At 59.3% G+C, this 27403-nt stretch overlaps 1 protein-coding gene across 2 annotated transcripts; it reads left to right on the forward strand.

Annotated features, from left to right (window-relative positions):
- On the forward strand, positions 1-26955 carry FLNC (filamin C). 2 transcript variants are annotated; one of them, XM_036909078.2, is made up of 48 exons: positions 1-631; positions 4780-5028; positions 6585-6682; positions 6831-6981; positions 7070-7188; positions 7380-7457; positions 7628-7790; positions 7907-8107; positions 9241-9378; positions 9765-9891; positions 10041-10177; positions 10339-10532; positions 10626-10739; positions 11378-11521; positions 11739-11862; positions 12014-12174; positions 12375-12465; positions 12550-12719; positions 12924-13041; positions 13130-13392; positions 13729-14326; positions 15049-15222; positions 15336-15498; positions 15781-15941; positions 16598-16765; positions 16845-16968; positions 17436-17592; positions 17668-17857; positions 18026-18049; positions 18166-18413; positions 18829-18909; positions 19219-19318; positions 19611-19751; positions 20007-20135; positions 20231-20404; positions 21009-21170; positions 21283-21486; positions 21913-22065; positions 22145-22267; positions 22382-22621; positions 22810-23079; positions 23180-23317; positions 23598-23713; positions 24337-24469; positions 24557-24733; positions 24889-25107; positions 25737-25946; positions 26052-26955. In XM_036909078.2, the coding sequence occupies exons 1-48, from the start codon at positions 283-285 to the stop codon at positions 26237-26239; spliced, it is 8154 nt and encodes a 2717-aa protein (XP_036764973.2). In that variant the 5' UTR covers positions 1-282; the 3' UTR covers positions 26240-26955. The 2 variants fall into 2 exon arrangements, with proteins under 2 accessions (XP_036764973.2, XP_036764974.2); XM_036909079.2 differs by lacking the exon at positions 18829-18909 and having other exon boundaries at positions 3-631.
- Positions 26956-27403: the final 448 nt, after the last annotated feature.

Consider the following 27403-nt stretch of genomic DNA (forward strand, 5'->3'; position numbering starts at 1 on the left):
GGCGCGGCCCGGGGGCTTCTTAAACCCCCTGGCCCGGCCCGGCCCGCACTTCGCGAGCACCGCTCCGCCCGGGGAGAGAGAGGGAGAGAGAGAGAGAGAGAGAGAAAGAAGGGCCCAGGAGCCAAGGAGGCCCGCCGAGTGCGACCAGCCAGGGGCGCGAGAGAAGTTGAGAGCCGCTCAGCGCAGAGCCGCGAGTCCCGCGTCGCGCCCCGACAGCTCCCCAAGCCCGAACCCAACCCAAGCCCGGCAGGCCGCGCAGCCCCCGCCCCAGCTCGCGCCAGCATGATGAACAACAGCGGCTACTCGGAGGCCGCGGGCCTCGGCGACGAGGTGGACGACATGCCGTCCACGGAGAAGGACCTGGCGGAGGACGCGCCGTGGAAGAAGATCCAGCAGAACACGTTCACGCGCTGGTGCAACGAGCACCTCAAGTGCGTGGGCAAGCGGCTGACTGACCTGCAGCGCGACCTCAGCGACGGGCTGCGGCTCATCGCGCTGCTCGAGGTGCTCAGCCAGAAGCGCATGTACCGCAAGTTCCACCCGCGCCCCAACTTCCGCCAGATGAAGCTGGAGAACGTGTCCGTGGCCCTCGAATTCCTCGAGCGCGAGCACATCAAGCTCGTGTCCATCGGTCAGTGCGGGCAAGGAGGGCACGGGCTCGGCGGGGAGGGGGAAGTGCCTGAGAACCGGCTGGCTCACGGGGACAGGGGACACAGGTGCTGGGTGGCGCCGGGAACTGAGACCGGGCAGAGCCCCCTGGGACAGAGAGAGGACTCTGACCCCGGCTCTCTTGCCCACCTACACAGGCCACACGGGCACTGCCTGCACACCCGTCTCAGGATAGCGGCATCCTGGGGGCTGCCCCTGGGAGCCCAGACCTTATCGTTTCTGCATCCTCCAGCTTCAGTCTGTCCCCCACAGACTCCCACCAACCCGCCTCTATTCATTGTTCCCTCCCCTGCCGCGGGGGAATGCCCCCCATGCTTGAGAGGACAGGGCCAGTGCCCATTACTGATTCCTGGGGACGTCTTCCCCCAGACAAAGCCAATGGCTTCCCAGCCTCCCAGCACCTCGGTGGAGGCAGGTCCCAACCGCTGTCTGATCCAGGGGCTCTGGGACAGAGGGAGAGAGCTGGTGACTGGTTAGACATGGGGCCGGGGCCCTTTGCAAGCTTGTGATTAGCAGCTGGGTTTAGGTCCTGGGGCCAGGGCTGGCAGGGCCCAGCCCCAGAAACCTAAAAAGGCACTGAGTGAAGGCAGGGAGCCTTAACCCTTGCCTGTCCTCCCGATTCAGCTTGCGCGGCAAGGGGGCTCCCTCCAGTCCCTGCCGGGCCCCAGCCTCAGCCCACCCCCTAAGCCCGGATTGGCTGCAGCTAACGGTCCGGACTGAGGGGAGGGAGGGGCAGGCCTGTAGAAGGGAGGAAGTCATTGAGTGTAACCAGATTTGGAAGGTGTGTCAGCGCTGGGTGGGGGTGGGGAGGCCCTCTAGGCTTAGTAGAGAAGCTAAGGGTGGGCTTTGAGTGGCCAGAGGCTGCTTCTTCCCTCACAACCCTTAAGAGTTCTGCAGTGCTTTACAGGAAAGGGCCCCTTGGGGGTGCCCCCCTTAGGGTACCAGGGGGTTGGGTGCCTCCTCCACCAGGCTACCCCAATGTCTGCTCACCCCCACTCTTCCTTAGGGCATCTCTAGGCCTCCTGAATTAGCAGCTGAGGTCAGTCTGGGGCCCTTTGCCCTGTCCAGTCCCCTCTTTAGTTCTTACCCCTCCTGCCCCAATACTACCCCCCCACCCCACCCGCTCTGGCTTGGAAATAGTCCTGCCTCCGTGACACAGCAGATGTCTCTGAGCTTTCCAGAAGGACAAGCCTGAGGACGGGGGGTGGGGGAGGGGGCCTTGATGTGTGTAGTGGGACTGAGGGCTGTGCATGCGTGCGTGCGTGCGTGTGTGTGTGTGTGTGTGTGTACACGGGAGGTCAGAACCGAGTCAGCCCGGGGCGGTCGTCTTCCTGCATGCTGAGATTTGGCAGACAAGATTGGCTGTCTGTCCCAGGTGGGGTCTCCAGGGTAGAGTCTGGGGCCTCACCAAGGCTTTATGGGAAACTGCTCAGCCGTCCCCTCCCCTCCCCTCCCTGCTGCGGGTGCTGGCCCTCCCCCGGCCTCATCCTTCCTGAGCGCGCACCTCTCTCCTCCCCCGTGGTCGTGCCTGGCTCCAGCCCCTTGACTCCCCACTGGAGGGGCCGGCTCAGAGTAGAGGGGGAAGAAGCAGAAGCTGGTTTGGGAGTGGGAGGGAAGCTCCTTGGTTCCCACTGAGAGGAAGGGGAAGAACCACTCCGCATTTGGGCCAAGTGGCTCGCTCACTCGTGCTGATGAGATAAGCTGTCAGCAATTCAGCAGGGCTGATGGTAGAGGGAGGCGGCACAGGCTGCTGGGGCTGCTCAACCCTGAGGAGATGTAAAGGGTCCCCTGCTCAGGGAGCCTGCGTCCTCTAGCCACCTCTGTCCCACTCAGTGGTGGGAAGGGGCTGTCCAAGGGGCCTCCTTTGCGCATCCTCTCAGGACTGAAATTGAGAATCTGGGTACCGTAATGGGGAGACAAAAAGACGTCTCACCTCCCTTTCTAGGAGCGGGGTGGGAGCTAAGAAGTACAGGAAAGGGCCCCTCGGAGGAGGGGGCCTGAGCCTGGGCTGAAGGAGCTGTGCCCCTCTTACCCCCACCGCCCCAGGTCCAGCCTCCGAACAAAGAGGCCTCTGAGGCAGCTCTGTCCCGCAGCTGCTCCACAGTTGCTGTTCCTTCTCCTGGAGCCAGCAGCCGAGGGAGGGGCTGGAGGGGCAGCAGCTGTCCCGGCCCCTCCCTCACCCTCCACCCCAGGCCTGGGGTGGCCTCAGGGACTGGCTGTCAGGCTCCTCCCTCCCCTTTGGGGGTATCCCCAAGCAGGAGAAACTGTAGCTCCCCTCCTCCTGGGGCCTCTGAGGAGGGGAGGGAGAGGAAGGTCACCGCTTCCAGAGCCCAGATCCACCCATCTCCTACCAAGGCACAGTGGACCACTTGCTGTCTGGCCCAGAGCCAGTTGCTGGGGAGAAATCTCTCCCTGCCACAAATATGCATGACACCCCCCTGAAACCCCAGCAACCTCAAGGCCTCCCTCCTGGGGCTCTGGCTCCAGTTTGCAAGAAGCCCCTCTGGGTAGGGAGCACCAGCTCTGGAGGCCATCAGGGTCGTGGAAGCTGTGGGCACTGGGTGTGAACACTGTGTGAAAGTATGTGGGCCTGTGTGTTTGAGAGAAAATGCACTGAAGCACCAGGAGGCCGGGAGCGAGTGTGTCATGGAATGTGCAAGCTGCCAAACCATTGTGCTACAGTGGAGCCAGGGGGAGAGGGGGCAGGCAGAGAGCTGCTGGGGAAGGAAGGATGAATCAGTGAAAGGGTGGGGGAGCCAAGGAGGCCAGAGCCCCAGCCAGGGGGAGGCTGAGATTCCCCTCCTTGGGTCAGGTGGGGTGGGGTGGGGGAGGCCGGGGTGTCCTAGGCTCTTGGTCTCCTAATGCCATCCTCCCAGATCTAGAGGGGGCAGGAAAAGAGGTGTAAGGGTCGCTTCCAGCCCCACCCTTTCCCATCTCTCAGGCAACACCAGTAAACAAGGCTGATTCTCCCGCCCCATCCCAACCTCCTAGAAGCAGTGCTCTGGGAAGCTGATGGATTTCAGGCTTGCATTGTCCTTTGCTAATAATTTGGTTTTGAACTAATATCCAGATATCTATATTCTAGGCCACCCTGGCTCCTGGGTATTTTTCTCTGGCTGTTAAAGGGGAACTAGGTCCCCCATTCCTCAGAGGGGAAGGGATGGGTAGAGAGTCTCTGCTTTTGGAATTTGAGTTCACCCGGGTGATATTTCCCCTGGCTCCTGTGAAATTCCCCTGGCCCCCAACATTTGAAAACATGATTTTCAAGCCTTAACAGAGCGTGCACTGTACCCCTTCCTCCTCCCGGAACTTTGTTCCAAAAGTCTTTTATGGCTTCGGAGTAGAATTTGGCTGGAAGCAGGTGGTCCTACTCCTCTCCAGCTTCAGTTTTTCAAATACTCATTCAATTAATTTATTTATTGAGACCACACTAAATTCTAGGCTCTGAGTATAGAGATAAAATCCTGGGCGGGGACTAGAGTGAAAGACACCAGACACAAAAGAATATATACTGTATGATTATATTTGTATAAAACTCTAGAAAATGCAAGCTAATTTTGAGTGACCAGGAGCAGATCAGCTGTTGCCTGGGAAATGGGGACAGGGAGGGACAGCAGGAGGACTCACCGAGGGATACATGCAAGGAGATTTGAGGAAGGACGGATATGTTTATTACCTTGACTTGTGGCAATGGCTTTATGGGCACAAACCCGTTGTCAAAGCTTATCCAGCTGTACTCCAATACATGCAGTTGGTTGTATGTCAAGTACACCTCAGTAAAACTTAAACAAAACAAAACAGTGTTTGCCCCCCAGAAGCTTACAATTTGGATAATTGCAAAGATGGCTGTAACCTGATAGGAAGCCCACTCACCTGTGATAGAGGTGAGAGGGTCTGCAGCAAAGCCTGTTGGGAAGCAGCCTCATTCCCAGTGAGGGATCCATAAAAGGGTGGGCAGGTTTTGCGGGCAGGAGAGAATTTGGTAGGCAGAGAAGGGGGTTGGTTCAGAAGTGGGAGGCCTGACCATGGTGGGAGCTGGGTGGGAGCTGAGGGGTCTGGGCAGCAGAGGGTGGGGACCCCCTGAGCCAGCTTGTCCCCTCTGCTCTGCAGACAGCAAGGCCATTGTGGACGGGAACCTGAAGCTGATCCTGGGCCTGATCTGGACGCTGATCCTGCACTACTCCATCTCCATGCCCATGTGGGAAGACGAGGATGATGAGGACGCCCGCAAGCAGACACCCAAGCAGCGGCTGCTGGGCTGGATCCAGAACAAGGTGCCCCAGCTGCCCATCACCAACTTCAACCGTGACTGGCAGGACGGCAAAGCTCTGGGAGCCCTGGTGGACAACTGTGCGCCTGGTGAGTGGGCCAGTGAGCTCACCATGGAGCTTGTAACCCAGAAGGGCAGCTGGGACTACTTGATGGTTGTCAGAAAGGCATATCTCAGGGCTGGCGATCAGGGCTGCCTGTGGGGCTTGCCCCTGCTCTAGCTGAGAATCACTGCCAGAGTCAGGCTTTTTCTGATGGCATGTCAGATCCTGCAGTGGCAAGAAAAAGTTTAGAACTACTCATTTTACAATGATGCTGAGGTCCAGAGAGGGCCAGTGACTTGTCCAGGATCACACAGCTCATCTGTGGCAGAACTGAGCTAGGTTCTAGGGCCTTGTTTACCTGCTACATGAATTTCCTATTTTGCCTCATGGGTGCCAGTTCTGCTGAGCTAAGAGAAAGGAAATATGGGGGCACTTGTAGCATAAAGGCCAGGAGTTAGAACCCAAGGTTCTTGTTTGAGAAGGGGCTGAGACCCAGGACAGTGTGGGCTGAGGCTGGTGTGGCACTGCCCAGCAGCAGGTGACCAGCCCTGCCCTCTCTCAAGTACCCCTGGCCTAGTCAGGTAGTGGCAGCTCAGGGCCCATGAGAAGACTGGCACATTACAGGCTTGAGCCTGTCCCTATGTGCAGCTCTCTTTTTGACCGTCATCTCTGGAGAAGATAGGTCTACCCTGGGTCTGTCAGCTCTGCCTCTGGGTAGCTCTGTCCCCGTGGGAGAATCCTCCAGCGTGGGGTCAGCTGGGGAGCAGGGACTGGGAGGTGGGGGCACCAGCCGCCTGGGAAGCATTCCCAGCTGCTGAGCCATTGCCCACCGCTGGTGGCGGCTGCCAGCAGTGAGCTCAGCTGTTCCGGCCAGTCATGGATTCCAGCCTTTGAGCTGGCCCCTCGCCGCCAATGAGCATCAACACCCAACTCCAGCTCTGGGATGGACCTAGCAAGCACCCCCTAACCTCTGCACCCCTTCACAGGAGTGATCTAGGGCTGCCTCAGCATTATTCCTGGCAGGGCTGGGTTCTGGGTGGGCATAGATGAGACACCATTGGCTCCCAGCAGGCCCTTCAATGCCTCGGCTTCCCCAAGTGGGCAGTGAGGGAGAGGGAGTCTTATGTCCTAAGACTGATGTGGAAGTGCTTGGGGATCTAGGACTCGAGTCAGCTGTGAGACCTTTTGGAGGTGGGTCAGCTGCATATGTGGGGCAGGGACTCTGTCCTCTGTCTATCTCTGAGACAGATGAAATGAGGCAGGAGGGCCCGAGGGGTGTCTTCATGGCATTTGGTGTTCAGGGTCTGTGTTGGGGCCTGGGCAGGCAGGAGGCTGGCTGGCAGAGCTGGTGCCAGGCTGCATCAGCCAGGGCAGAAAGGCCTCATTGTTGGTGCTCGGCAGGGCTGCCATGCCTCTAAACAGCAATGGGCATCCTAGCTGCAGGCAATAACATCAGGGGCCAGCAGGAACGTGGCTGGTCAGGGCCCTAGAGCTGTGTGGGAGGGGGAGCAAACCCCCAGCCTGTGAAGGTGTTGATGAGCAGATATTCTGCATTCTGGCTGACTGCTTTCCCCTCATTGTCTCCCTCCACCACCTCCCCAGGCCTCTGCCCTGACTGGGAGGCCTGGGACCCCAACCAGCCCGTGGAGAACGCCCGGGAGGCCATGCAGCAGGCGGACGACTGGCTTGGGGTGCCCCAGGTACACTAGAGATGGGGTAGGGGGAGAGGTTGGGCAGAGGACCAGGATGAAGTTTGGGTCTTTAAGGATGCCTGGTCAAGATGTGGGTAAGAACCAAGTTTTACCAAGTGAAGAGGACACTCCCTAACCTTGTTCCTCCCTCTGGCAGGTGATTGCTCCTGAAGAGATTGTGGACCCCAACGTGGACGAGCATTCCGTCATGACCTACCTGTCCCAGTTCCCCAAGGCCAAACTCAAGCCTGGTGCCCCTGTTCGCTCCAAGCAGCTGAATCCCAAGAAGGCCATCGCCTACGGGCCTGGTATGTGTTGAGCCTGACAGCCCTCCGTGGACAGCTGGGCAGAAGCCTGGATGGATCTCCCTAATCTGCTCTGCCTTCTGCCCATCAGGCATTGAGCCCCAGGGCAACACCGTGCTGCAGCCTGCCCACTTCACCGTGCAGACAGTGGATGCCGGCGTGGGTGAGGTGCTGGTCTACATTGAGGATCCTGAAGGCCACACCGAGGAGGTATGGAGAGGGACTGGGAATGAGAGGGATTAGCATGGGACTGGAATCAGAGACCACAGGCTAACAACAGGAATGGTGTGGGGATGGCTGTCAGAGACAGTGCTATGCTGGAGCCTGGGGTAGGCTTCACCATAGGGGCCACCAGGTGGAGAGGCTACAGCCACTGTGACAATCTTTTCCCTTCCCAATAGGCCAAGGTAGTTCCCAACAATGACAAGGACCGCACCTATGCTGTCTCCTATGTGCCCAAGGTTGCTGGGTTGCACAAGGTATCTCCCATTCTGTTAGCTCTGTGAGTGGACCCCTCTCTCAGCTTGCACCCCACCCTGTCCCAGTAACCCAGCTGCTCCCCTCTCATCCTCCTTGGCTCTGCTCTGACCTTCACCCCCTCTCAGAACTGCTGTCTTCTAGAAGCTAACCTTTGAGCCCTGACCCCCAGGTGACCGTGCTTTTTGCTGGCCAGAACATTGAACGCAGCCCCTTTGAGGTGAACGTGGGTATGGCCTTGGGAGATGCTAACAAGGTGTCAGCCCGTGGCCCTGGCCTCGAGCCAGTGGGCAATGTGGCCAACAAACCCACCTACTTTGACATCTACACTGCTGGTGAGGATGGGCCCCGGGGGGTGTTGGGCCAGCTAAAGGGGGTTGGTCTCAGGGTGATGGAGCCTGGAGCAGCTCCATGTGTCCAGAGCAAGGCTGACGGCCTCTGTCTGTGTCAGGGGCTGGCACTGGCGACGTTGCTGTGGTGATCGTGGATCCGCAGGGCCGGAAGGATACAGTGGAGGTGGCCCTGGAGGATAAGGGCGACAGCACGTTCCGATGCACTTACAGGCCTGTGATGGAGGGGCCCCACATGGTGCATGTGGCCTTCGCTGGTGCCCCCATCACCCGCAGTCCTTTCCCTGTCCACGTGGCAGAAGGTAAAGGCCCTTCACCCATTCCCACAGTCACCCTCGCCAAGGCCAGAATGTGGAGGGAATTGTCACCAAATTCTGGGTCTGAGGATTTATGGGAAATGAAGTGCCAAGTTCAGGGGCAGGTGGAAAGCCAGTGAAGGCTTAAAACGTGCAGAAGGAACGGCTAGGGCTGGGGCTCTGGAGAGGTCTCCTGATGATCTCACCATCCCTCCAGCGAGGGAGGGTCAGGAGACCACCGTGAAGGATAGCAGACAGGTGCTACTGTGGAATTGGTGAGGGGGAAGCAACAGGGTCACATGGGTCGGGGCGTACATGAAGAGCACCATATGCCAGGCCCTCAGGTGGTGACTCCCCAACTTGGTTCTCTTCCTGCCACTCAGAGCCCTTGCCACCGCTTGCCCCCTCTGTGCCCATCATCCACCAGGCCAAGAGAGTGATGCCATGTTAGTACTGTCCAGTGGAGGTGGGGCCAGGCATGGCCAGGTGGGGTGGAGTCACCCTCCCGTGGTATTCCGTTACAGGCCCCAGGTTCCATGCCATTGCCTGTGTCCCATGGCAGGCCTGAATTACATGTTATTACCTGTTTGGTGGCACCCCGTGGGTTCCATGCCATTTGTCATGTTCTCTGGTAAGCTGAGGTCACTGTTTTTTGGCCTGTGCTGAGTAGCAAGGTCTGGGTTTATTGCCACCGGCAGTGTTCTGTGAAGGGCTGATGTCCATGCGTTGCATGTGACCCGTGGCAGCCTTTCTGACATCCATGGCATTGCTGGGCATGATTTAGTCCCCAAAGCTGCTGTGGTGGCTGATGGAAAAGGCTCAGGTGGGTGCAGGGCCCTTCCCTGTCTCTCTTTGTCCCACTCTCTGCCTAGGCTCTATCATGCCTGGGTCCCAAAGGCACTGACTCTGAGAAGCCCAGCAGGAAGGGTTTCTTCTAACTGGCCTGATGGGGGGCCTGTAGCCACTCCCGTCCCAGCATGGCTTCGTAGCTCCAGTTGTGTTGGGGGCTCCAGAGAGCACAGAGGAGGATCACATGAGGCCATGGCCTGTGCACAGTGGCGGCGGGGACGAGTGGTGAGGAGTCAAGGTTCTGTCCAGACCCCTCAGCACCCCAACCTGCTTTCTCTTCCTCCCCCCAGCCTGCAATCCCAATGCCTGCCGGGCCTCTGGGCGGGGCCTGCAGCCCAAGGGTGTGCGTGTGAAAGAGGTAGCTGACTTCAAGGTGTTCACCAAGGGTGCTGGCAGTGGGGAGCTCAAGGTCACAGTCAAGGGACCAAGTGAGTGCCAGGGCCCAGGAGGGGGGCTGGGGGAGCAAGGAGGAAATAGGGCCAGTGGTTCTGGCTCCCTGAAGGCAGGAACAGCCAGCATTACACTTCCTGGGGAGACTGCAGGGAGACACTGGCCAGAGGCACCATGGGACCTTAGGCACAGTCTCTCTGCCTCAGTTTCCCAATCTGTAAGATGGGAACGATCCTCTTCGCCCTACATGCTATGCTGGGCTGTTATGCACGGGGATGACATATGGTCCCTGCCCAAGTTTCAGTGCTGCCCACTGGTAGCACTGCCCTCAGGCTGGGCCTGGGTCCCCAGGACTCCTTGAGGGGAGTGAGGAGCTGGAACTCCTAGACCACTGATCTACCTTCCTCACCCCACTTCTCCTTAGAGGGCACAGAGGAGCCAGTGAAGGTGAGGGAGGCTGGGGATGGTGTGTTCGAGTGTGAGTACTATCCTGTGGTGCCTGGGAAGTACGTGGTGACCATCACATGGGGTGGCTATGCCATTCCCCGCAGGTAAGCCCTGTGCTGCCCTGATGCCATCCTGTCTGGGCCGTCATAGGGTGGGAGGAGGGGTGGGCCACCTGGGACTCTGAGGGAAGACAGGAAGGGTACCCCTGGTGGGTGCACCTCCCGGCACTGACACCAGCTCCCTCTTGGTCCAGCCCTTTTGAAGTACAGGTGAGCCCAGAGGCAGGACTGCAGAAGGTCCGAGCCTGGGGCCCTGGCCTGGAAACTGGCCAGGTGGGCAAGTCAGCTGACTTTGTGGTGGAGGCCATTGGCACGGAGGTGGGGACATTGGGTAAGTGGCTGGGTGGCAGCAGTGGGAATGCTGGGAGCGTGAGGATGAGACAGATGGGACACTGGGTCAACTGGGGCACGGGTCTTGGGGAATGATGGGGGCCCTGTTCAAGTGTCCAAGCTGCCTCTTGTGCCCTCTGACTCATCCCATCTCGCACCCAGGCTTCTCCATCGAGGGCCCCTCGCAGGCCAAGATTGAGTGTGATGACAAGGGGGATGGTTCCTGTGATGTGCGGTACTGGCCCACGGAGCCTGGGGAGTACGCTGTGCATGTCATCTGTGATGATGAGGACATCCGAGATTCACCTTTCATTGCCCACATCCAGCCAGCCCCACCCGACTGCTTCCCAGACAAGGTGTGGTCCCAGCTGCGATACACCAGCCTAGGACGGGGTGAGCAGGTCCTCCTCCAGTCCCCAACCTGGCCCTCCTCTCTTGCCCTTGCACAGGTGAAGGCTTTTGGGCCCGGCCTGGAGCCCACCGGCTGCATTGTGGACAAGCCTGCAGAGTTCACTATCGATGCCCGTGCGGCTGGCAAGGGAGACCTGAAGCTCTATGCCCAGGTGTGGCCTTGCCCAGTCTTGCTGCCCCCATTGCCCTGGGCAGGAGCCCTGGGAGAGCAGAGGCAGATGAGAGGCAGGGGTATCCAGGCAGGAAGTTACAGCATCACGAGACTGATTCTTATGGGTCCCTAAGAACTATGGGAAGTTGTAAATTTTGTGTTTTCTTATTGCTGACAATCTTAAAAACATATTTTACCAAAAGTATATTTTTTATACTAATACTTTTAAATTAAAAGATGATTTGATTGAGTAAGACACTGGCTTTCCAAGTCAGTTTCTCAAACTGGTGTCTGTTGAGCCCTAGAAGTTAATGCACAGAGTCTTGGGTCCAAGAGGATGATTTTTCTTTCAACAGTTCATTACTCAATTTTAGGAACATTGATTTAGCCCAGCCTCACCCCTACCGACACATTCAGATACCGAGGCCTGGTGACACAGCCACACAGATGGCCAAGAGCCAGACCTCCTGGTTCCCAGGCTATGCTCTGGCCACTAGAGCATGTGGCACTAGGCTCTTGTGGCCTGAGTCCCTGGTGGGGAGGGGCCTGTGAGAGTGGTGGTGGCTAAGGATGGCACCTGAGGCCATGTGCTCTGAGGGCACCAGAGCCTGGTAAGACCTTTGCTTGGTGATTCCACAGGATGCTGATGGCTGCCCCATCGACATCAAGGTCATCCCCAATGGCGATGGCACCTTCCGCTGCTCCTATGTGCCCACCAAGCCCATTAAACACACCATCATCATCTCCTGGGGAGGCGTCAATGTGCCCAAGAGCCCCTTCCGGGTATGTCCTCTGCATCATGCCCTGTGCCTACTGCCAGGGGCCCCAGAGGAAAGACGGAGCCCCATGTGGGAGATGTTGGCTCTCCTGGTCTTCATCACTGCTTTCCGCCTCAAGGGCCCCACCAAGAGGCTGACTGGTCCTGCCGAGGCTGGAGTGGTAGTGCTGGGGAAGGGGCCTTGAGGGAGGGGCGCTGTGCCAAGCATCCATCTCCTTACAGGTAAACGTGGGAGAGGGCAGTCACCCCGAGCGAGTGAAGGTGTATGGCCCCGGCGTGGAGAAGACGGGCCTCAAGGCCAATGAGCCCACCTACTTCACGGTGGACTGCAGCGAGGCGGGGCAAGGTGCGCCCAGCAGGGTGGGGCTGGAGTGGTTCTGGGCGGGTGGGCTCATACTCTGGTCACAGCTGGTTTCTGGGCACAGCTCTAGTGGGACCTGGCTAGTTGAGGAGCTTCTTGAAGCCCCATTCATGGTCTTGTGCCTGCCCCCCTTCAGGTGACGTGAGCATTGGCATCAAATGTGCCCCTGGTGTGGTGGGCCCCGCAGAGGCTGACATCGACTTTGATATCATCAAGAATGACAACGACACCTTCACAGTCAAGTACACCCCCCCCGGGGCTGGCCGCTACACCATCATGGTGCTCTTTGCCAACCAGGTACCCACCCTTAGCTTTTGGTAATCATCGGTGTCCTACACCCATGTCTAAGCCAGCTGCGTGAGATGCCGTCATGCGCGGACAACTCCACAGCCACTGACTGGCACTTCCTGTGTGGGGGCAGCATGCCTCTGAGGAAAGGACGGGGGCTCTCTCAGAAGCTGCCCTTGTCCACCTGACCAAGCCTTTTCTCCATCCAGGAGATCCCGGCCAGCCCCTTCCATATCAAGGTGGACCCATCCCACGACGCCAGCAAAGTCAAGGCTGAGGGCCCTGGGCTGAACCGCACAGGTAGGTGTCTGGGCAGGGGCTAGGCTGGAGCTGGGGCAAGGTGGCCACCAGGCCCTCACCACCCTTTTGGGGTGCACTCCCCAGGTGTGGAAGTTGGGAAGCCAACTCACTTTACGGTGCTGACCAAGGGAGCCGGCAAGGCCAAGCTGGACGTGCACTTTGCTGGGGCTGCCAAGGGCGAGGCTGTGCGAGACTTTGAAATCATCGACAACCACGACTACTCGTACACCGTCAAGTACACGGCTGTCCAGCAGGTGTGCCCCGTCCCATCCCGTCCCGTGCCCCTGTCCATCCTGGCTGACTGGGTCCTGGGCCTCCTGCCTCCAGTCTCATTGGGCCAGTCTGGGTCTTGGCTGCCTTCTGCCCCCCATTCTCTCTCACTGTGGATCTCTGCGCCTCGAGTCCACATTGGCAAGGGCATGTTGCCAGCCTGTGTTGACTTCCTGTTATACCCATAGGGCAACATGGCAGTGACAGTGACCTATGGTGGGGACCCTGTCCCCAAGAGTCCCTTTGTGGTGAATGTGGCACCCCCACTGGACCTCAGCAAAGTCAAAGTTCAAGGCCTTAATAACAGTAAGTGGGGTGAGAGCTGCCCTGGGAGTGAGGGGTGTTGTTGGGGTGGGCTGGAGTCTGTTCATTGTGTCCCTTGCCCTCTATGCAGAGGTGGCTGTGGGGCAGGAACAGGCATTCTCTGTGAACACACGGGGGGCTGGCGGGCAGGGCCAGCTGGATGTGCGGATGACCTCACCCTCCCGACGACCCATCCCGTGCAAGCTGGAGCCTGGGGGCGGAGCTGAATCCCAGGCTGTGCGCTACATGCCCCCTGAGGAGGGGCCCTACAAGGTGGACATCACCTATGACGGTCACCCAGTGCCTGGCAGCCCTTTCGCTGTGGAGGGTGTCCTGCCCCCTGACCCCTCCAAGGTGAGGCGATGGGGCTGGTGGGGGCTGGTCGCTGGGGGCTGGTGGGGATGAAGGATGAGTCACAGGAGCAGAGGCCAAAGGGCCTGCATACCTGGAGTGAGCACAGTGAAGGACTTGAGGCCCGGTGACCCTCCATCCCAGAACCTGCCTTTGGGACAGCCTCGTTGTTGAGAGTGTGGCCTTTGATCAGACCTGGGCTTGAACCCCAGGTCTACTTACTGGGACAAATTATTTATCTCTGCCTCCATTTCCTCATCTGTAATTGTCATAAGGACCCAGGAAGCCTGGGCATGGGAGCGGCGTGCTAGGAACCCACGAACCTGCCCCTCTCCCTAGGTGTGCGCCTATGGCCCCGGCCTCAAGGGCGGACTGGTGGGCACTCCAGCCCCGTTCTCCATCGACACCAAGGGGGCTGGCACAGGTGGCCTAGGGCTGACCGTGGAGGGCCCCTGTGAGGCCAAGATCGAGTGCCAGGACAATGGTGATGGCTCCTGTGCTGTCAGCTACCTGCCCACAGAGCCAGGCGAGTACACTATCAACATCCTTTTCGCCGAAGCCCACATCCCCGGCTCCCCCTTCAAGGCTACCATCCGGCCCGTGTTCGACCCAAGCAAGGTGCGGGCCAGTGGGCCAGGCCTGGAGCGTGGCAAGGCTGGCGAGGCAGCCACCTTCACAGTGGACTGCTCGGAGGCGGGAGAGGCTGAGCTGACCATCGAGATCCTGTCGGACGCCGGCGTCAAGGCTGAGGTGCTGATCCACAACAATGCTGACGGCACCTACCACATCACCTACAGCCCCGCCTTCCCCGGCACCTATACAATTACCATCAAGTATGGTGGGCACCCCGTACCCAAGTTCCCTACACGCGTCCACGTGCAGCCCGCTGTCGACACCAGTGGAATTAAGGTCTCCGGGCCCGGGGTGGAGCCGCATGGTGAGTGAGGGGGAGTCAGGAGGGGGTCAAGTCACCGGTCAGGGAGCCAGGGCCATTGGTGGGATGGAAGGAAGCAGGCATAGGGCCTTAGGGGAGCCAGTATGGGGTGAAGGGAGACCTTGAGGGCAGCCCTAGGGTCCTTAGGGTTCAGACACCCAGAGGAGTGGCCAAGGGCAAGGACGGGGCACGGAGTTGCTCTTGTGACAGAATTGCATCTGCCCATGGGCATCTTTCTGGGGGAGATCTCCACTTTCATTAGCTTAAGGGCTCCCTGACCTGAAAAAGCTAAGGACCCCCCCTGTAGAAGGTGCAGAGGGAATGCTTTGGGGTATGGGTGACAAGGGTCAGGAGACAGTTTAGCTCAGCTCAGTAAATGTGAGTGGATCACCTGCAGGGGCCAGTCCCTGGGCTGGGCATGGGGTGGGGTACACAGATAGGGGGATACACAGACGGAAGACCCACGCCTATCTTGGGGGCTGACAACCTGGGGGTGATGGCACGAACAGAATGTCATCGTATGGGGAAGGGAGTGAAGGCAGAGCCTGGGAGAGACTGGGCCTGGAGCCCACAGGGGCACAGAGGGTGGCCGGGCTCAGGTGGGGAAGCAGCATCTAGAGAGGAGCAGCAGCCTCCGAGTTGGGGTGGGGAGAGGAGGGGCGGGGTGAGCGGCTGGGTAAAGGTTGCCCCCAACCCACACGGAGCTCTCCTCTCCTGGCACCCAGGTGTCTTGCGTGAGGTGACCACTGAGTTCACCGTAGATGCGAGATCCCTCACAGCCACAGGTGGGAACCATGTGACAGCTCGAGTGCTCAACCCCTCGGGCGCCAAGACAGACACCTACGTGACAGACAATGGGGACGGCACCTACAGAGTGCAGTACACAGCCTACGAAGAGGGTGAGGAGCTGGGCTGGGTGGGACTGGGGCATCTGGTCACAGCTTTCTCAGGGTGGCTGGGTGGCAGGGAGGCACATGCACACCCTGACCCGCTCTGTGTGGCCGGCCTGCAGGTGTGCATCTTGTGGAGGTGCTGTACGATGAGGTAGCTGTGCCCAAGAGTCCCTTCCGAGTGGGCGTGACTGAGGGCTGTGACCCCACACGAGTTCGGGCCTTTGGGCCAGGCCTGGAGGGTGGCTTGGTCAACAAGGCCAACCGCTTCACTGTGGAGACCAGGTACCCACCCCCTTCTGAAACCTTGACCCTGCCATCATGGTCAGCCTGACCCCAGCCGCTCGCCCTCCTCCTTTGCCCTTCTGTTGTATGCCTCACTCCCTCTTCCCCTCTAAAGGGTGACCCAGAAGCAAACCTCCCCGTGTCCCAGATCAGCCCCTGTAGCTTGTCCTTCCTCAGCCAGCTCCAGGCAGCCTGCCCTCCTCTCCGCCCAGCCCCAATCCAGCTGCTTCTCCATCCCTACTCACTGGCCCCAGTGGAGCTGACAGGGGCATCATCTTGCAGGGGAGCTGGCACTGGGGGCCTGGGCCTAGCCATCGAGGGTCCCTCAGAAGCCAAGATGTCCTGCAAGGACAACAAGGATGGCAGCTGCACTGTGGAGTACATCCCCTTCACCCCAGGGGACTATGATGTCAACATCACCTTTGGGGGGCGGCCCATCCCAGGTGTGTGGCGCAGGGGGTGCTAGGGGGAGGGAGGGCCTCGTGGAGATTCGTCCCCAGAGCAGGATAGCCATGAGCTGGCCTAGCGGGGAGGCCACAGAGTAAGCAGGCCTGTGCCCTGAGGCCATGGCCAGCACAGGGCAGTGGGTGCCAACCCCTCCAGGGGTTGACCCTTTGTCTGGAGTACCAGACCTTGTAGGTTTGTGGGTTTGTTCACAGCCTGGGCCAGTCCTGCTAGCTCATGGACAGCCTCTCCCACTCTTTGGCTCTCACTGCCCGCAAAGAGCTCCCCTTTGTCCTGCAGGGCCCAGCAGCTCATGTCCACAATTACTGCAGGACTTGGGCCTGCTGAAATCGTCATTAGTCTCCCTTCACTTTACTTATTTTTTGCATGAGAAAATGCATTTTATTTTTAAAATATTCCATTTTTAACATTTAGGAAGGCCTTCTTCCAGGCTTGTGGCCCAAATGAGGTTTGCTCTGTCTCTGTTTGCAGCCTACTTTATCTTTGCATTTTCTTAGCAAGTTCTTAAGCATTTGCTCATGTTGGTCTGGCCTCCCTGGGGCATTTCAGAGGCAAGAAAGGCTTCTTCCTCTCTGGTTTCTCAGTGTCCGGCCTCCAGGCAGATGGGTAGGGGCTGACGTCTTTCTCCTTGCAGGGAGCCCATTTCGGGTGCCGGTGAAGGATGTGGTGGACCCTGGGAAGGTGAAATGCTCGGGGCCAGGGCTGGGGGCTGGAGTCAGGGCCCGGGTACCCCAGACCTTCACCGTGGACTGCAGCCAAGCTGGCCGGGCCCCGCTGCAGGTGGCTGTGCTGGGCCCCACAGGTATGGCATGTTGGGGGCAGGGTGGAGGGAGGTGGGACAGGGTGCCAGGAGGCTCTGCTGACCTTGCTGCCTTGCCTAGGTGTGGCCGAGCCTGTGGAGGTGCGTGATAATGGAGATGGCACCCACACTGTCCACTATACCCCAGCCACTGATGGGCCTTACACTGTAGCTGTCAAGTATGCTGACCAAGAGGTTCCACGAAGGTGAGGCCTGGCTTTGCCCCCACACAGTGGCTGAGCTCTGGAGTACTCCTACAAGGACCACACATGCAGGCTACTGCCAGGCCTTGGGAGGTTCCCTTCCCACCTGTCTTTAGTGCATCTGCTCTTCCTCGGGACTCCCAGCCCGTCTCCGCCCTGGAGGCAGCTCGGTTTCAGGGGCTCTCCTGAGGCTGAGATTTGCCACCACGTAGCTACAAAATTAGTGCCTTGGGAGAGGGCAGCCCCTCCACCCTCCTCTTCAAATAAACCACAGCATCTTCTGGGGAATGGAGAAATGCACAGGCTATGTCAAGGGTGTCCTGAGTGACCTTCCCTCAAGACCCCAGATGTGAACTGGCCCCTCTTCTCTGCCCCTCATTATATTCATGTCTGTGGGGAGGACTCCAGGCCCAAGATGACATGGGACCCCACTCCTGACCCCCAGCCAACCGTCCCTTTTTCCCCTCAAGCCCCTTCAAAATCAAGGTGCTTCCAGCCCATGATGCCAGCAAGGTACGAGCCAGTGGTCCTGGCCTCAATGCTGCTGGCATTCCTGCCAGCCTGCCTGTGGAGTTCACCATCGATGCCCGGGACGCTGGTGAAGGCTTGCTCACAGTCCAGATCCTGGTGAGTCCACCTGCAGCCCACCTGGCAGGTCAAGCTGTGGGCACATGCAGGCCTTGACCTCTGCTGCTTCTCCAGGACCCCGAGGGTAAGCCCAAGAAGGCCAACATCCGAGACAATGGGGATGGCACATACACGGTATCCTACCTGCCAGATATGAGCGGCCGGTACACCATCACCATCAAGTATGGCGGTGACGAGATCCCCTACTCACCCTTCCGCATCCATGCCCTGCCCACTGGGGACGCCAGCAAGTGCCTTGTCACAGGTAGGCACCCACCCCACCTCCCCTGACCACGATCCAGCTCCCCTCACAGCTCTTCCAGGTGCCTGGCAGTCCCCATGGGACTGCTGGTCAGAGAGCCTTCCCCTCCCCCCTCTCCTGCCCACCCCCTTCCCTGGTGCTGCAGAGCCTCATTCTCTTCTCTGTTTCCAGTGTCCATCGGAGGCCATGGCTTGGGTGAGTGCCACTCTTCCTCTCTTCTTGCTGTGGGCTGACGTGGTGGGGGCAGCTGGGAATGGAGAGGGTCTGGGCACAGCCCCCACGGACCCCTGACCTGTCTCGTGTGTGTGCAGGTGCCTGTCTGGGCCCCCGCATCCAGATCGGGGAGGAGACGGTGATCACGGTGGACGCCAAGGCAGCAGGAAAGGGGAAGGTGACATGCACAGTGTCCACACCTGATGGGGCGGAGCTCGATGTGGACGTGGTTGAGAACCACGATGGTACCTTTGACATCTACTACACAGCGCCCGAGCCGGGCAAGTACGTCATCACCATCCGCTTCGGGGGCGAGCACATCCCCAACAGCCCCTTCCACGTGCTGGTAAGCTCCGTTGCAGCTAGGCTAGCGGGTGGCTGGGAGGCGGGGCTGGCCCCTGAGCAGCAACACAGAGTCCCAGGATGCTCCAGAATGAAGCCTTTGCTTTCCTGCCACCTCCCCACCTGGGAGGTGAGCACAGCCTGGCTCTGGCCCCTCTGGGGGTTGATCAACTCTCTCTGGAGGAACTTGCCCTGTCCCTCTCTGATCCTTAGACCCACTGTCTCCATACATCTCCCCAAGGTGGCCCTGCAGGATGATGAAGCCCTCCAGGGGGTAAATAAAGCTCCCAAGAGACCCATCCCGACCCCAAGGGAGCCCAGGATTTCGGGTCTGGGCTGTTCTCTGAGCTGGCTCCTGGTCACTCGAGCTGGCGTGTGCAGCCTGCCACACCATGTGCTCTCCGTGCCTTGCCTCCCAGGCGTGTGACCCCTTGCCCCACGTGGAGGAGCCCTCTGACACGCTGCAGCTGCACCGGCCCAGCGCCTACCCCCCACACTGGGTACTGCCGCCTCCCCCGCTGGGCAAGACCTTGCCTTCCTCCTCCATTTCTTCTCTCTGTTCCTCAGGAGCCAGGGCTGGGACATGGTTTGGGGGCCATCGTGGGGAACAGGAGGGAGCTGGGCCGGGCCGGTGGATCCCCAAGCTGGGCACGGCCCCTCTTCTCTCGAGGCTGACGCATCTCTCCTGCTGCACTGGTTTCTCCACTAACCATCTTGTTCCTTCCTCACTTTCTCTGACTTCAGTCATGGCTCAGGCCAATCTCCCTCCAGGCCTCCCCCAGCCAATAACTGTCCCTCCCACCTCACAGGCCACAGAGGAGCCAGTGGTGCCTGCTGAGCCAATGGAGTCCATGCTGAGGCCCTTCAACCTAGTCATCCCCTTCACCGTGCAGAAAGGGGAGCTCACAGGTACTGCCCGGGGGCCCTGAGGCAGGAGGGGTCAGAGGGAGGACACCAGTCAGGCCCAGGCCTGAGATGGAAACTGGGGCCCAGAGAAGGGAAGTGAGCTTCCTGTGCTTACACAGCAAGTTGGGCAGAAACCCAAGCCTTCTGTCTCCCAGTTCATGGTTCATCCTGCTGCGCCAGGCCGTTTCCTGATGCTGACCTCTGGGGTGGAAGCAGAACCACACGGGAGCAGGCCTGGGACAGCAGGGGGAGTGGAAAACCCGGGGTTCCCCACATAACTGTGTCTGCCCTGCAGGGGAGGTGCGGATGCCCTCCGGGAAGACCGCCCGGCCCAATATCACCGACAACAAGGACGGCACCATCACGGTGAGGTATGCTCCCACTGAGAAAGGCCTGCACCAGATGGGGATCAAGTATGACGGCAACCACATCCCTGGTGAGTCGGGTCGGGCTGGGCTGAGGGGCGCACGGCGACTTCATTCTTGCCTGCCTTTCAACAAACATTGCAGGCACCACGCAAGGCTCTAGGGAGGCAGAAACCTGATGGGAGGCAGACATCCTTCTGCCATCAGGCCCCTATGGCAGAGATGTAGGGCCCAGCAGGGAAGTTGCGAGAAGGTGGTGAGGGTCGAGGTGGGCTCAGGCACCCTTGTCCTCACTAGTGACCCAGCCCCCTCTCTGTCCACCCCAGGGAGCCCCCTGCAGTTCTATGTGGATGCCATCAACAGCCGCCATGTCAGTGCCTACGGGCCAGGCCTGAGCCACGGCATGGTCAACAAGCCAGCCACCTTCACCATTGTCACCAAGGATGCTGGGGAAGGTGAGAGGAGCAGTAGGCAGAGGCCTGGGGTGGGGAGCCAGCCAGGTGCAGGGCGAGGGCAAGAACTCTGATCTCAGCTCCACTCCTACCTACAGGGGGTCTGTCCCTGGCTGTGGAGGGCCCATCCAAGGCAGAGATCACCTGCAAGGATAACAAGGATGGCACCTGCACTGTGTCCTACCTGCCCACAGCGCCCGGTGATTACAGCATCATCGTGCGCTTTGACGACAAGCACATCCCAGGCAGTCCCTTCACAGCCAAGATCACAGGTGGGATGGCCACACAGGCACACCCCCAGCACACCGTGATATGCAAGCCCAGCATGCTCAAGTCACCAAGGGCATTAGGGTGGGGACCCCTTGAGGTGTGAGAGGTCATTTTTGGATAAATAAAAGGAATGCTGTATTAGGGTTTCTTTGTAGCAGGTGAGACATATCCAACCACCCACCCATGCTTTGAATACCACCTCATTTAGTCTTTGAAGTAATTTGTCAAGTTAGAGTGTCCATAATCCTTTTTGATAGATGAGGAAACCAGTAGGCCCAGAGAGGCCGAGCAACTTCATTAGAGCCACACAGCAAGGAAGGAGTCTGTGCTGTCTGGTCCAGTGTAGTGTTCCTACAAAACCATGTTACTCAGGATTAAAATCCCATTTAGGATTGAGGCATTCACAGGGCAGGTTAGGTGCTGGGCCCATCTGTAATCTTTGCCAGCTAACGTGAATATAGACTCTGTCTCCCAGGCCTTGGGCCTCTCTGCCTGCTAGCAGACCCCATCTGTTGAGTCTAGTGGGGTCTGCCAGGAGGTTCCCTGAGCCCCAAGGGCACACCTGCCTGGAGTCACAATTGCCTGACACACCAGCTTCTCTACCAGGGGACGACTCAATGAGGACATCACAGCTAAACGTTGGTACCTCCACGGACGTATCGCTCAAGATCACCGAGAGTGACCTGAGCCTGCTAACGGCCAGCATCCGTGCCCCCTCGGGCAATGAGGAGCCCTGCCTGCTGAAGCGCCTGCCCAACCGGCACATTGGTGCGTGTGGGGCTGTGGGGAGGGGCCTCGGGAGGAGGCAGGCCCAAGAGGAGCTGTGGGGACACTCTGCCAGGCCCCAGGCACACCATGCCTGACCCACCCCTCTCCACAGGGATCTCCTTCACCCCCAAGGAGGTTGGGGAGCACGTGGTGAGTGTGCGCAAGAGCGGCAAGCACGTCACCAACAGCCCCTTCCAGATCCTGGTGGGGCCGTCTGAGATCGGGGATGCAAGCAGGGTACGCGTCTGGGGCAAAGGCCTATCCGAGGGACACACCTTCCAGGTGGCAGAGTTCATCGTGGACACTCGTAATGCAGGTGCTTCCCAGAGACTCCTCATTTCAGCTGATGCCGCCAACAAGGACACATCTTTTCCTGCCCAGGGCCCTCCTGGGGATGAACTTCCTGGCCCAGTTTCTATTGGGATTCACATTCTGGGGTCCACCTGGGGGAAAGTGAATGTCCCCTGTCATTTCTCTCACGTTTAAGAGAACACTCAGCTGTTCTGCATTTCTGTCTTTTACTTCCTGGAACCCAAGAGACCTACCTTAGAGAATTTTCCAGACTGTCTGATCCTCTGGGTCAGCAGCTGGTTCACTCTAACCCTCGCTGAGCCGTCTTCTTTAGTAGTTACTATGTATGTTGGGTGCCCATTCCAGATAGAGCCTGCAGTTTGGAGAGGGGAGAGCAGAGTGGCAGTGGGCAGCAGGGACTGAGGAAGCCATTTCTCTCATTTTGTGCCAGGTTACGGGGGCCTGGGGCTGAGTATTGAAGGCCCTAGCAAGGTGGACATTAATTGTGAGGACATGGAAGACGGCACATGCAAAGTCACTTACTGCCCCACTGAGCCTGGCACCTATATCATCAACATAAAGTTTGCTGACAAGCATGTGCCTGGTAAGACGTGGCTGTGGCTGGGTGGGGAGAGGCCAGAAGGCAGGTAGAGCTGCCTGGCCCACCGCCCCTTCTCCCGCAGGAAGCCCCTTCACTGTGAAGGTCACCGGTGAGGGCCGCATGAAGGAAAGCATCACCAGGCGCAGGCAGGCGCCTTCCATTGCCACCATCGGCAGCACTTGTGACCTCAACCTCAAGATCCCAGGTGTGAGCCAGGAGGAGCTGGGGCAGGGAGGGCAGTGGGAGGGCTGGCGGGCCCAGAGCCTACCCCTCAGGCTCTCCGTCCTGCTTGCTCACCCCTTGCTGCCTCCTCCCCCAGGGAACTGGTTCCAGATGGTGTCTGCGCAGGAGCGTCTGACACGCACCTTCACACGCAGCAGCCACACATACACTCGCACAGAGCGCACAGAGATCAGCAAGACACGGGGCGGGGAGACCAAGCGTGAGGTGCGGGTGGAGGAGTCCACCCAGGTTGGCGGAGACCCCTTCCCCGCCGTCTTCGGGGACTTCCTGGGCCGGGAACGCCTGGGCTCCTTTGGCAGCATCACCCGGCAGGAGGGTGAGCAGGGCTAGGGTCCTTGCAGGGAGGCTGGGCCTCCTGTCCCCTGCGACAGGACAGGGTGGGGAGGGTACAGCCAGCCAGCCAGGGCTGGTGTGAGTGTAGGTGAGGGTTTTATGGAGGAGGGAGGCAATGTCTGGGGAGGCCGGGAGCAGCCCAGAATGGTCCTGACAATTTGTCCCCTGCAGGTGAGGCCAGCTCTCAGGACATGACCGCACAGGTGACCAGCCCGTCAGGCAAGATGGAAGCTGCAGAGATCGTCGAGGGGGAGAATAGTGCATACAGTGTGCGCTTTGTGCCCCAGGAGATGGGGCCCCATACAGTCACTGTCAAGTACCGTGGCCAGCATGTGCCTGGCAGCCCCTTTCAATTCACTGTGGGGCCGCTGGGCGAAGGCGGTGCCCATAAGGTGCGGGCCGGAGGCACAGGGCTGGAGCGAGGTGTGGCCGGAGTGCCAGGTGAGGGGCAGGTGGCCATGAGTGGGTGTGGGGGCAAGGCAGCCAGCCAGATGGGCAGTGGTACTGAAGAGCCACCCCTGCCCTGCTTCCCTGTCCCCAGCTGAGTTTAGCATCTGGACCCGAGAAGCTGGTGCTGGGGGCCTGTCTATTGCTGTGGAGGGTCCCAGCAAGGCAGAGATTGCATTTGAGGATCGAAAAGATGGCTCCTGCGGGGTCTCCTATGTGGTCCAGGAACCAGGTGGGTGTCTGAGATGGGTGTGGGGACTGGGCCTGGGCCTGCCTGACCTTCCCAAGTTTCTGCTCATTAACCAGGCAGGAGGTGGTTGGGGCTGCAGAACTCCCCCTTCGCCGGGGCCCCTGCTCTTTCTCTGCCCCGTCTCCTTCTACCCTGCACCCCTGGGAATGCCTGTCTCCAGACCTGAGCCCTGAACCAAGCAGCCTGCCCTGGGGTGAGGTGGGGAGGTTCCACCCTCGCTGTCCCATCCTGGGGACTATGCTGACTGGCCTTCCCTCCCCAGGTGATTATGAAGTCTCCATCAAGTTCAACGATGAGCACATACCAGACAGCCCCTTTGTGGTGCCCGTGGCCTCCCTCTCAGATGATGCTCGCCGCCTCACCGTCACCAGCCTCCAGGTGTGTGTCCAGGTGTGGGGGCCCCTCTGCCACCCTGAGAGGCAGGAGTGGAGGATGGCACACCCATGTAGCCAGGACTTAGCAGTGACCTTGGGAAGGCCAGTCAGATGTTCTCTCTCCCCCAGTGTCAGGAACAGTAAATGCCCCCTGCTGGCTGCCCCTTGTCAACCTCAGAGCCCTCCCCTTTCACCCTCACTCTCTCTCGGACTGGGCTCCATCCCCCACGCCCAGATTCCTCTTCACCTCCCTGTGCTCATTTTTCCGCACTGGCCCACCTCCTCCAAGGAGCCACCCCCAGCCCCAGGCAGGTACAGGCCACACTTCTTTTTCTTCATCCCAACTACCGAGTGCCTGCGGTCCCCACAGCACTGTCAAGCACTGGCCCCCTTTGCCATGTCTGGGTCTGACCTCAGCCAGCACGGCCTGGAGGGCCCACCTCCTGGCAGGTAGGTGCTGAGGCCTCAGCCCTGGCCCCTGCCTCCCACCTCCCAGGGCCTCACTGGCCTCCCGAGCTGGGCCAGGCTCGGGGTGAGAGGTGGGAGCATCCAAGCTGGGCCATCAGGGAGGATGGCATTAGGCCGCAGAGGGAGCTGCAGCCTGAGCACCCTGTGGCCCCCCCACAGGAGACGGGGCTCAAGGTGAACCAGCCGGCGTCCTTTGCGGTGCAGCTGAATGGCGCTCGGGGTGTGATCGATGCTAGGGTGCACACACCCTCGGGTGCGGTGGAGGAGTGCTACGTCTCTGAGCTGGACAGCGGTGAGCTGGCCCTGCCCTGGCCCCCCGTGCCAGACCAGAACCTCCTGGGGAGGACAAAGGCTTACTTACCAACTCTCTGCTCCACAGACAAGCACACCATCCGCTTCATCCCCCACGAAAATGGCGTCCACTCCATCGATGTCAAATTCAACGGTGCCCACATCCCTGGCAGTCCCTTCAAGATCCGCGTGGGGGAACAAAGCCAGGCTGGGGACCCAGGCTTGGTGTCAGCCTATGGTCCTGGGCTTGAGGGGGGCACGACTGGTGAGTGCCTGGGGCTGGGGAGAAGTAGATCTTGGGGGTGCTCAGCCTCTAGCCCAGAGGCAGGGGCAGTGCTAATGAGCCCTGAGTCCTCACAGAGGCCTGCTCTGGGGGTCCCAGACCTTCCTGCCTATAGCCTTGCTACCTCTGGCCCCCAGGTGTGTCAGCAGAGTTTATTGTCAACACCCTGAATGCGGGCTCAGGGGCTTTGTCTGTCACCATTGACGGCCCCTCCAAGGTGCAGCTGGACTGTCGGGAGTGTCCTGAGGGCCACGTGGTCACTTACACTCCCATGGCCCCTGGCAACTACCTCATTGCCATCAAGTATGGTGGCCCCCAGCACATCGTGGGCAGCCCCTTCAAGGCCAAAGTCACAGGTGAGTGCCCCAGGTTGGGGGGGGTCTCTCCAGCCCCGTCTGCGGCCCAGGCCATCCCAGCCTGGATGGCTCCACAGTCATTCATATCCAGGTCACAGTCTGCCCCAGATACCATGGGCAAGTTACAGTAATAAAATGAACCTGGCTTACACAGCACACCATTCTGTGGAGTCATGTACAATCGTTTTCAAAAATCAAAGTCACCTTCTCCTTTGTTGTCCAGCGCTTATCTTTTCCCTGCAATGGCTCCCCCAGCTTTAGCTTAACTTCCCGCCCTCCTGGCTTCCTGCATTACTGGCTTCCAAGACAGAGCTCAGTAAATATTTAGCAAGCTTTCCTTTGGGAAGCTGTGTGAAGGATTAACTGGATACGTGATCCTTTTTAAAGCAAGATGCGTACCCTGTAACTTGAGTTCCCAGACAAAGCCTTAGAAGGATGGAGGATGGAGCCATCAGAGGCCTGAAACCTCAGGATAGGCCTGACCTGGGGCCCAGAGCCTGGGCTCATTTGGCTGGGATACCACAGCCAGAGGAGTGTGGCCCAAGACCTCCAGTGTCACCCAAGGGCCTGCTGCCCAGGGAGGGGCTGGCCTCTGACCCAGCTTGTGGCCACCCTACTCTGCCCCTCAGGTCCCCGGCTGTCTGGAGGCCACAGCCTTCACGAAACATCCACGGTTCTGGTAGAGACTGTGACCAAGTCGTCCTCAAGCCGGGGCTCCAGCTATAGCTCCGTCCCCAAGTTCTCCTCGGATGCTAGCAAGGTGGTGACCCGCGGCCCTGGGCTGTCCCAGGCATTTGTGGGCCAGAAGAACTCCTTCACCGTGGACTGCAGCAAAGCAGGCATGCTGGGGGCAGGGCGGCACATGTGCACAAGAACCCAGGGCAGGGGGTGTAGGGGGCCTCAGGAACCTGGTGTGAGCCTCCCCTCTCTGCCTTCCTCTCCAGGTACCAACATGATGATGGTGGGCGTGCATGGGCCCAAGACCCCCTGTGAGGAGGTGTATGTGAAGCACATGGGGAACCGGGTGTACAACGTCACCTACACTGTCAAGGAGAAAGGGGACTATATCCTCATCGTCAAGTGGGGCGACGAGAGCGTCCCTGGAAGCCCCTTCAAAGTCAATGTGCCCTGAATCCTAGAAGTGCCTCCCCCAGCCTCGGCCCCGCCTCTGGCCAAACACACTCACACACACACAAATGTACCACACCCAGATGCACACGCGCAGAATCTTGACACCACAAACACGTGCCTTGGGGTGTGAAACGAATGGCATGGCCTCCCCCACCCTACCATGCCCCCAGGGCTTGGAGGGCCTTGTCTGTCTCAGGACAGTGTCCCTCCCATCAAATGTGACATGATGGCAGACTGGGGGTTGGGAAGGGCCAGGGAAGCCCTGAGTTTTCTGCTGGGGCTGAAGCCAGTGGGGGAGCATGTGTTTGGGGTGTCTGCGTGTGTGAGGGAGGTCACCCTCAAACCATACTGTTGGCCAGCCCTCCTTGCTGTGAAGGACTGCATCTGGCCCCTCTGGTGGCCACGGCTCCTGAGTGTTAAGGACTTGGAAAAGAAAGCACAATCGGAGGAGAAAGAGACCCAGAACCAGTGGCAGCATTGGCACGTGTCCTGGTCAGGGCAATTTATAGCTGCCCTCGCCAGGCTTCCTGCGGGACTGACTTCTCTCTCTCTTTTTTTTTTATGGTTGCACAGCTCTGCCCCATGGGGGGCCTTTTTTACACACTGCGAGGCCCAGCTTTCTGGGGGGACTTTTGCACATGTCATGCAGCTCTGCTAGGAGCTGCTTAGGTGGAAAACTCCAAATAAAGTGTGGCCTGTCGCAGAGGCTTGACTGTTCCTCGCGTGTGTGTTCTCCATGGCTGGTCTGTTGACACTGAATCAGGCCCTGGGGAAGCAGAGGCTGCCTGGCTGGCTGTCCCTGGAGGACTGATCCAGGCCAAGGGGGAGGGCCTGTGGCAGGCAGCCACCCCACTAGGCCATCTATTTGGTAAGGCCTGGGATCTTGACGGCATGTTTGAAAAAACCAGGAGGGTAGGACTCAAAAATTTGGGATTGGTTCTCAGATACCTGGAGACCTGACAGGTGGGAAAGGAGGTAGACATTATGTTCTAGAAGAGGCCGTAAGACCACTGGGCAGGTCAACTTCCATTCAGCCTGATCTCAACAGTGTTCTCAAATTAGGACCTTGAAAGAGTGAGCACTCTTCAACCAGCAGGGGGCGGTGGAACCACATGCAAACACAAGAACCTTCACTCAGGTCAGTTCCAGAGTCAAATATGGGCCT

Source organism: Manis pentadactyla, chromosome 7, assembly GCF_030020395.1.
Source record: "Manis pentadactyla isolate mManPen7 chromosome 7, mManPen7.hap1, whole genome shotgun sequence".
Classification (NCBI taxonomy): Eukaryota; Metazoa; Chordata; class Mammalia; order Pholidota; family Manidae; genus Manis; species Manis pentadactyla.

Coding starts and splice junctions, on each gene's coding strand:
- FLNC (XM_036909078.2), top strand. CDS start 283: ATGATGAACAACAGCGGCTACTCGGAGGCCGCGGGCCTCGGCGACGAG. Junction 12,466..12,549: donor CCCTGGGCTGAACCGCACAG/GTAGGTGTCTGG, acceptor TGCACTCCCCAG/GTGTGGAAGTTGGGAAGCCA. Junction 14,327..15,048: donor GCCCGGGGTGGAGCCGCATG/GTGAGTGAGGGG, acceptor CCTGGCACCCAG/GTGTCTTGCGTGAGGTGACC.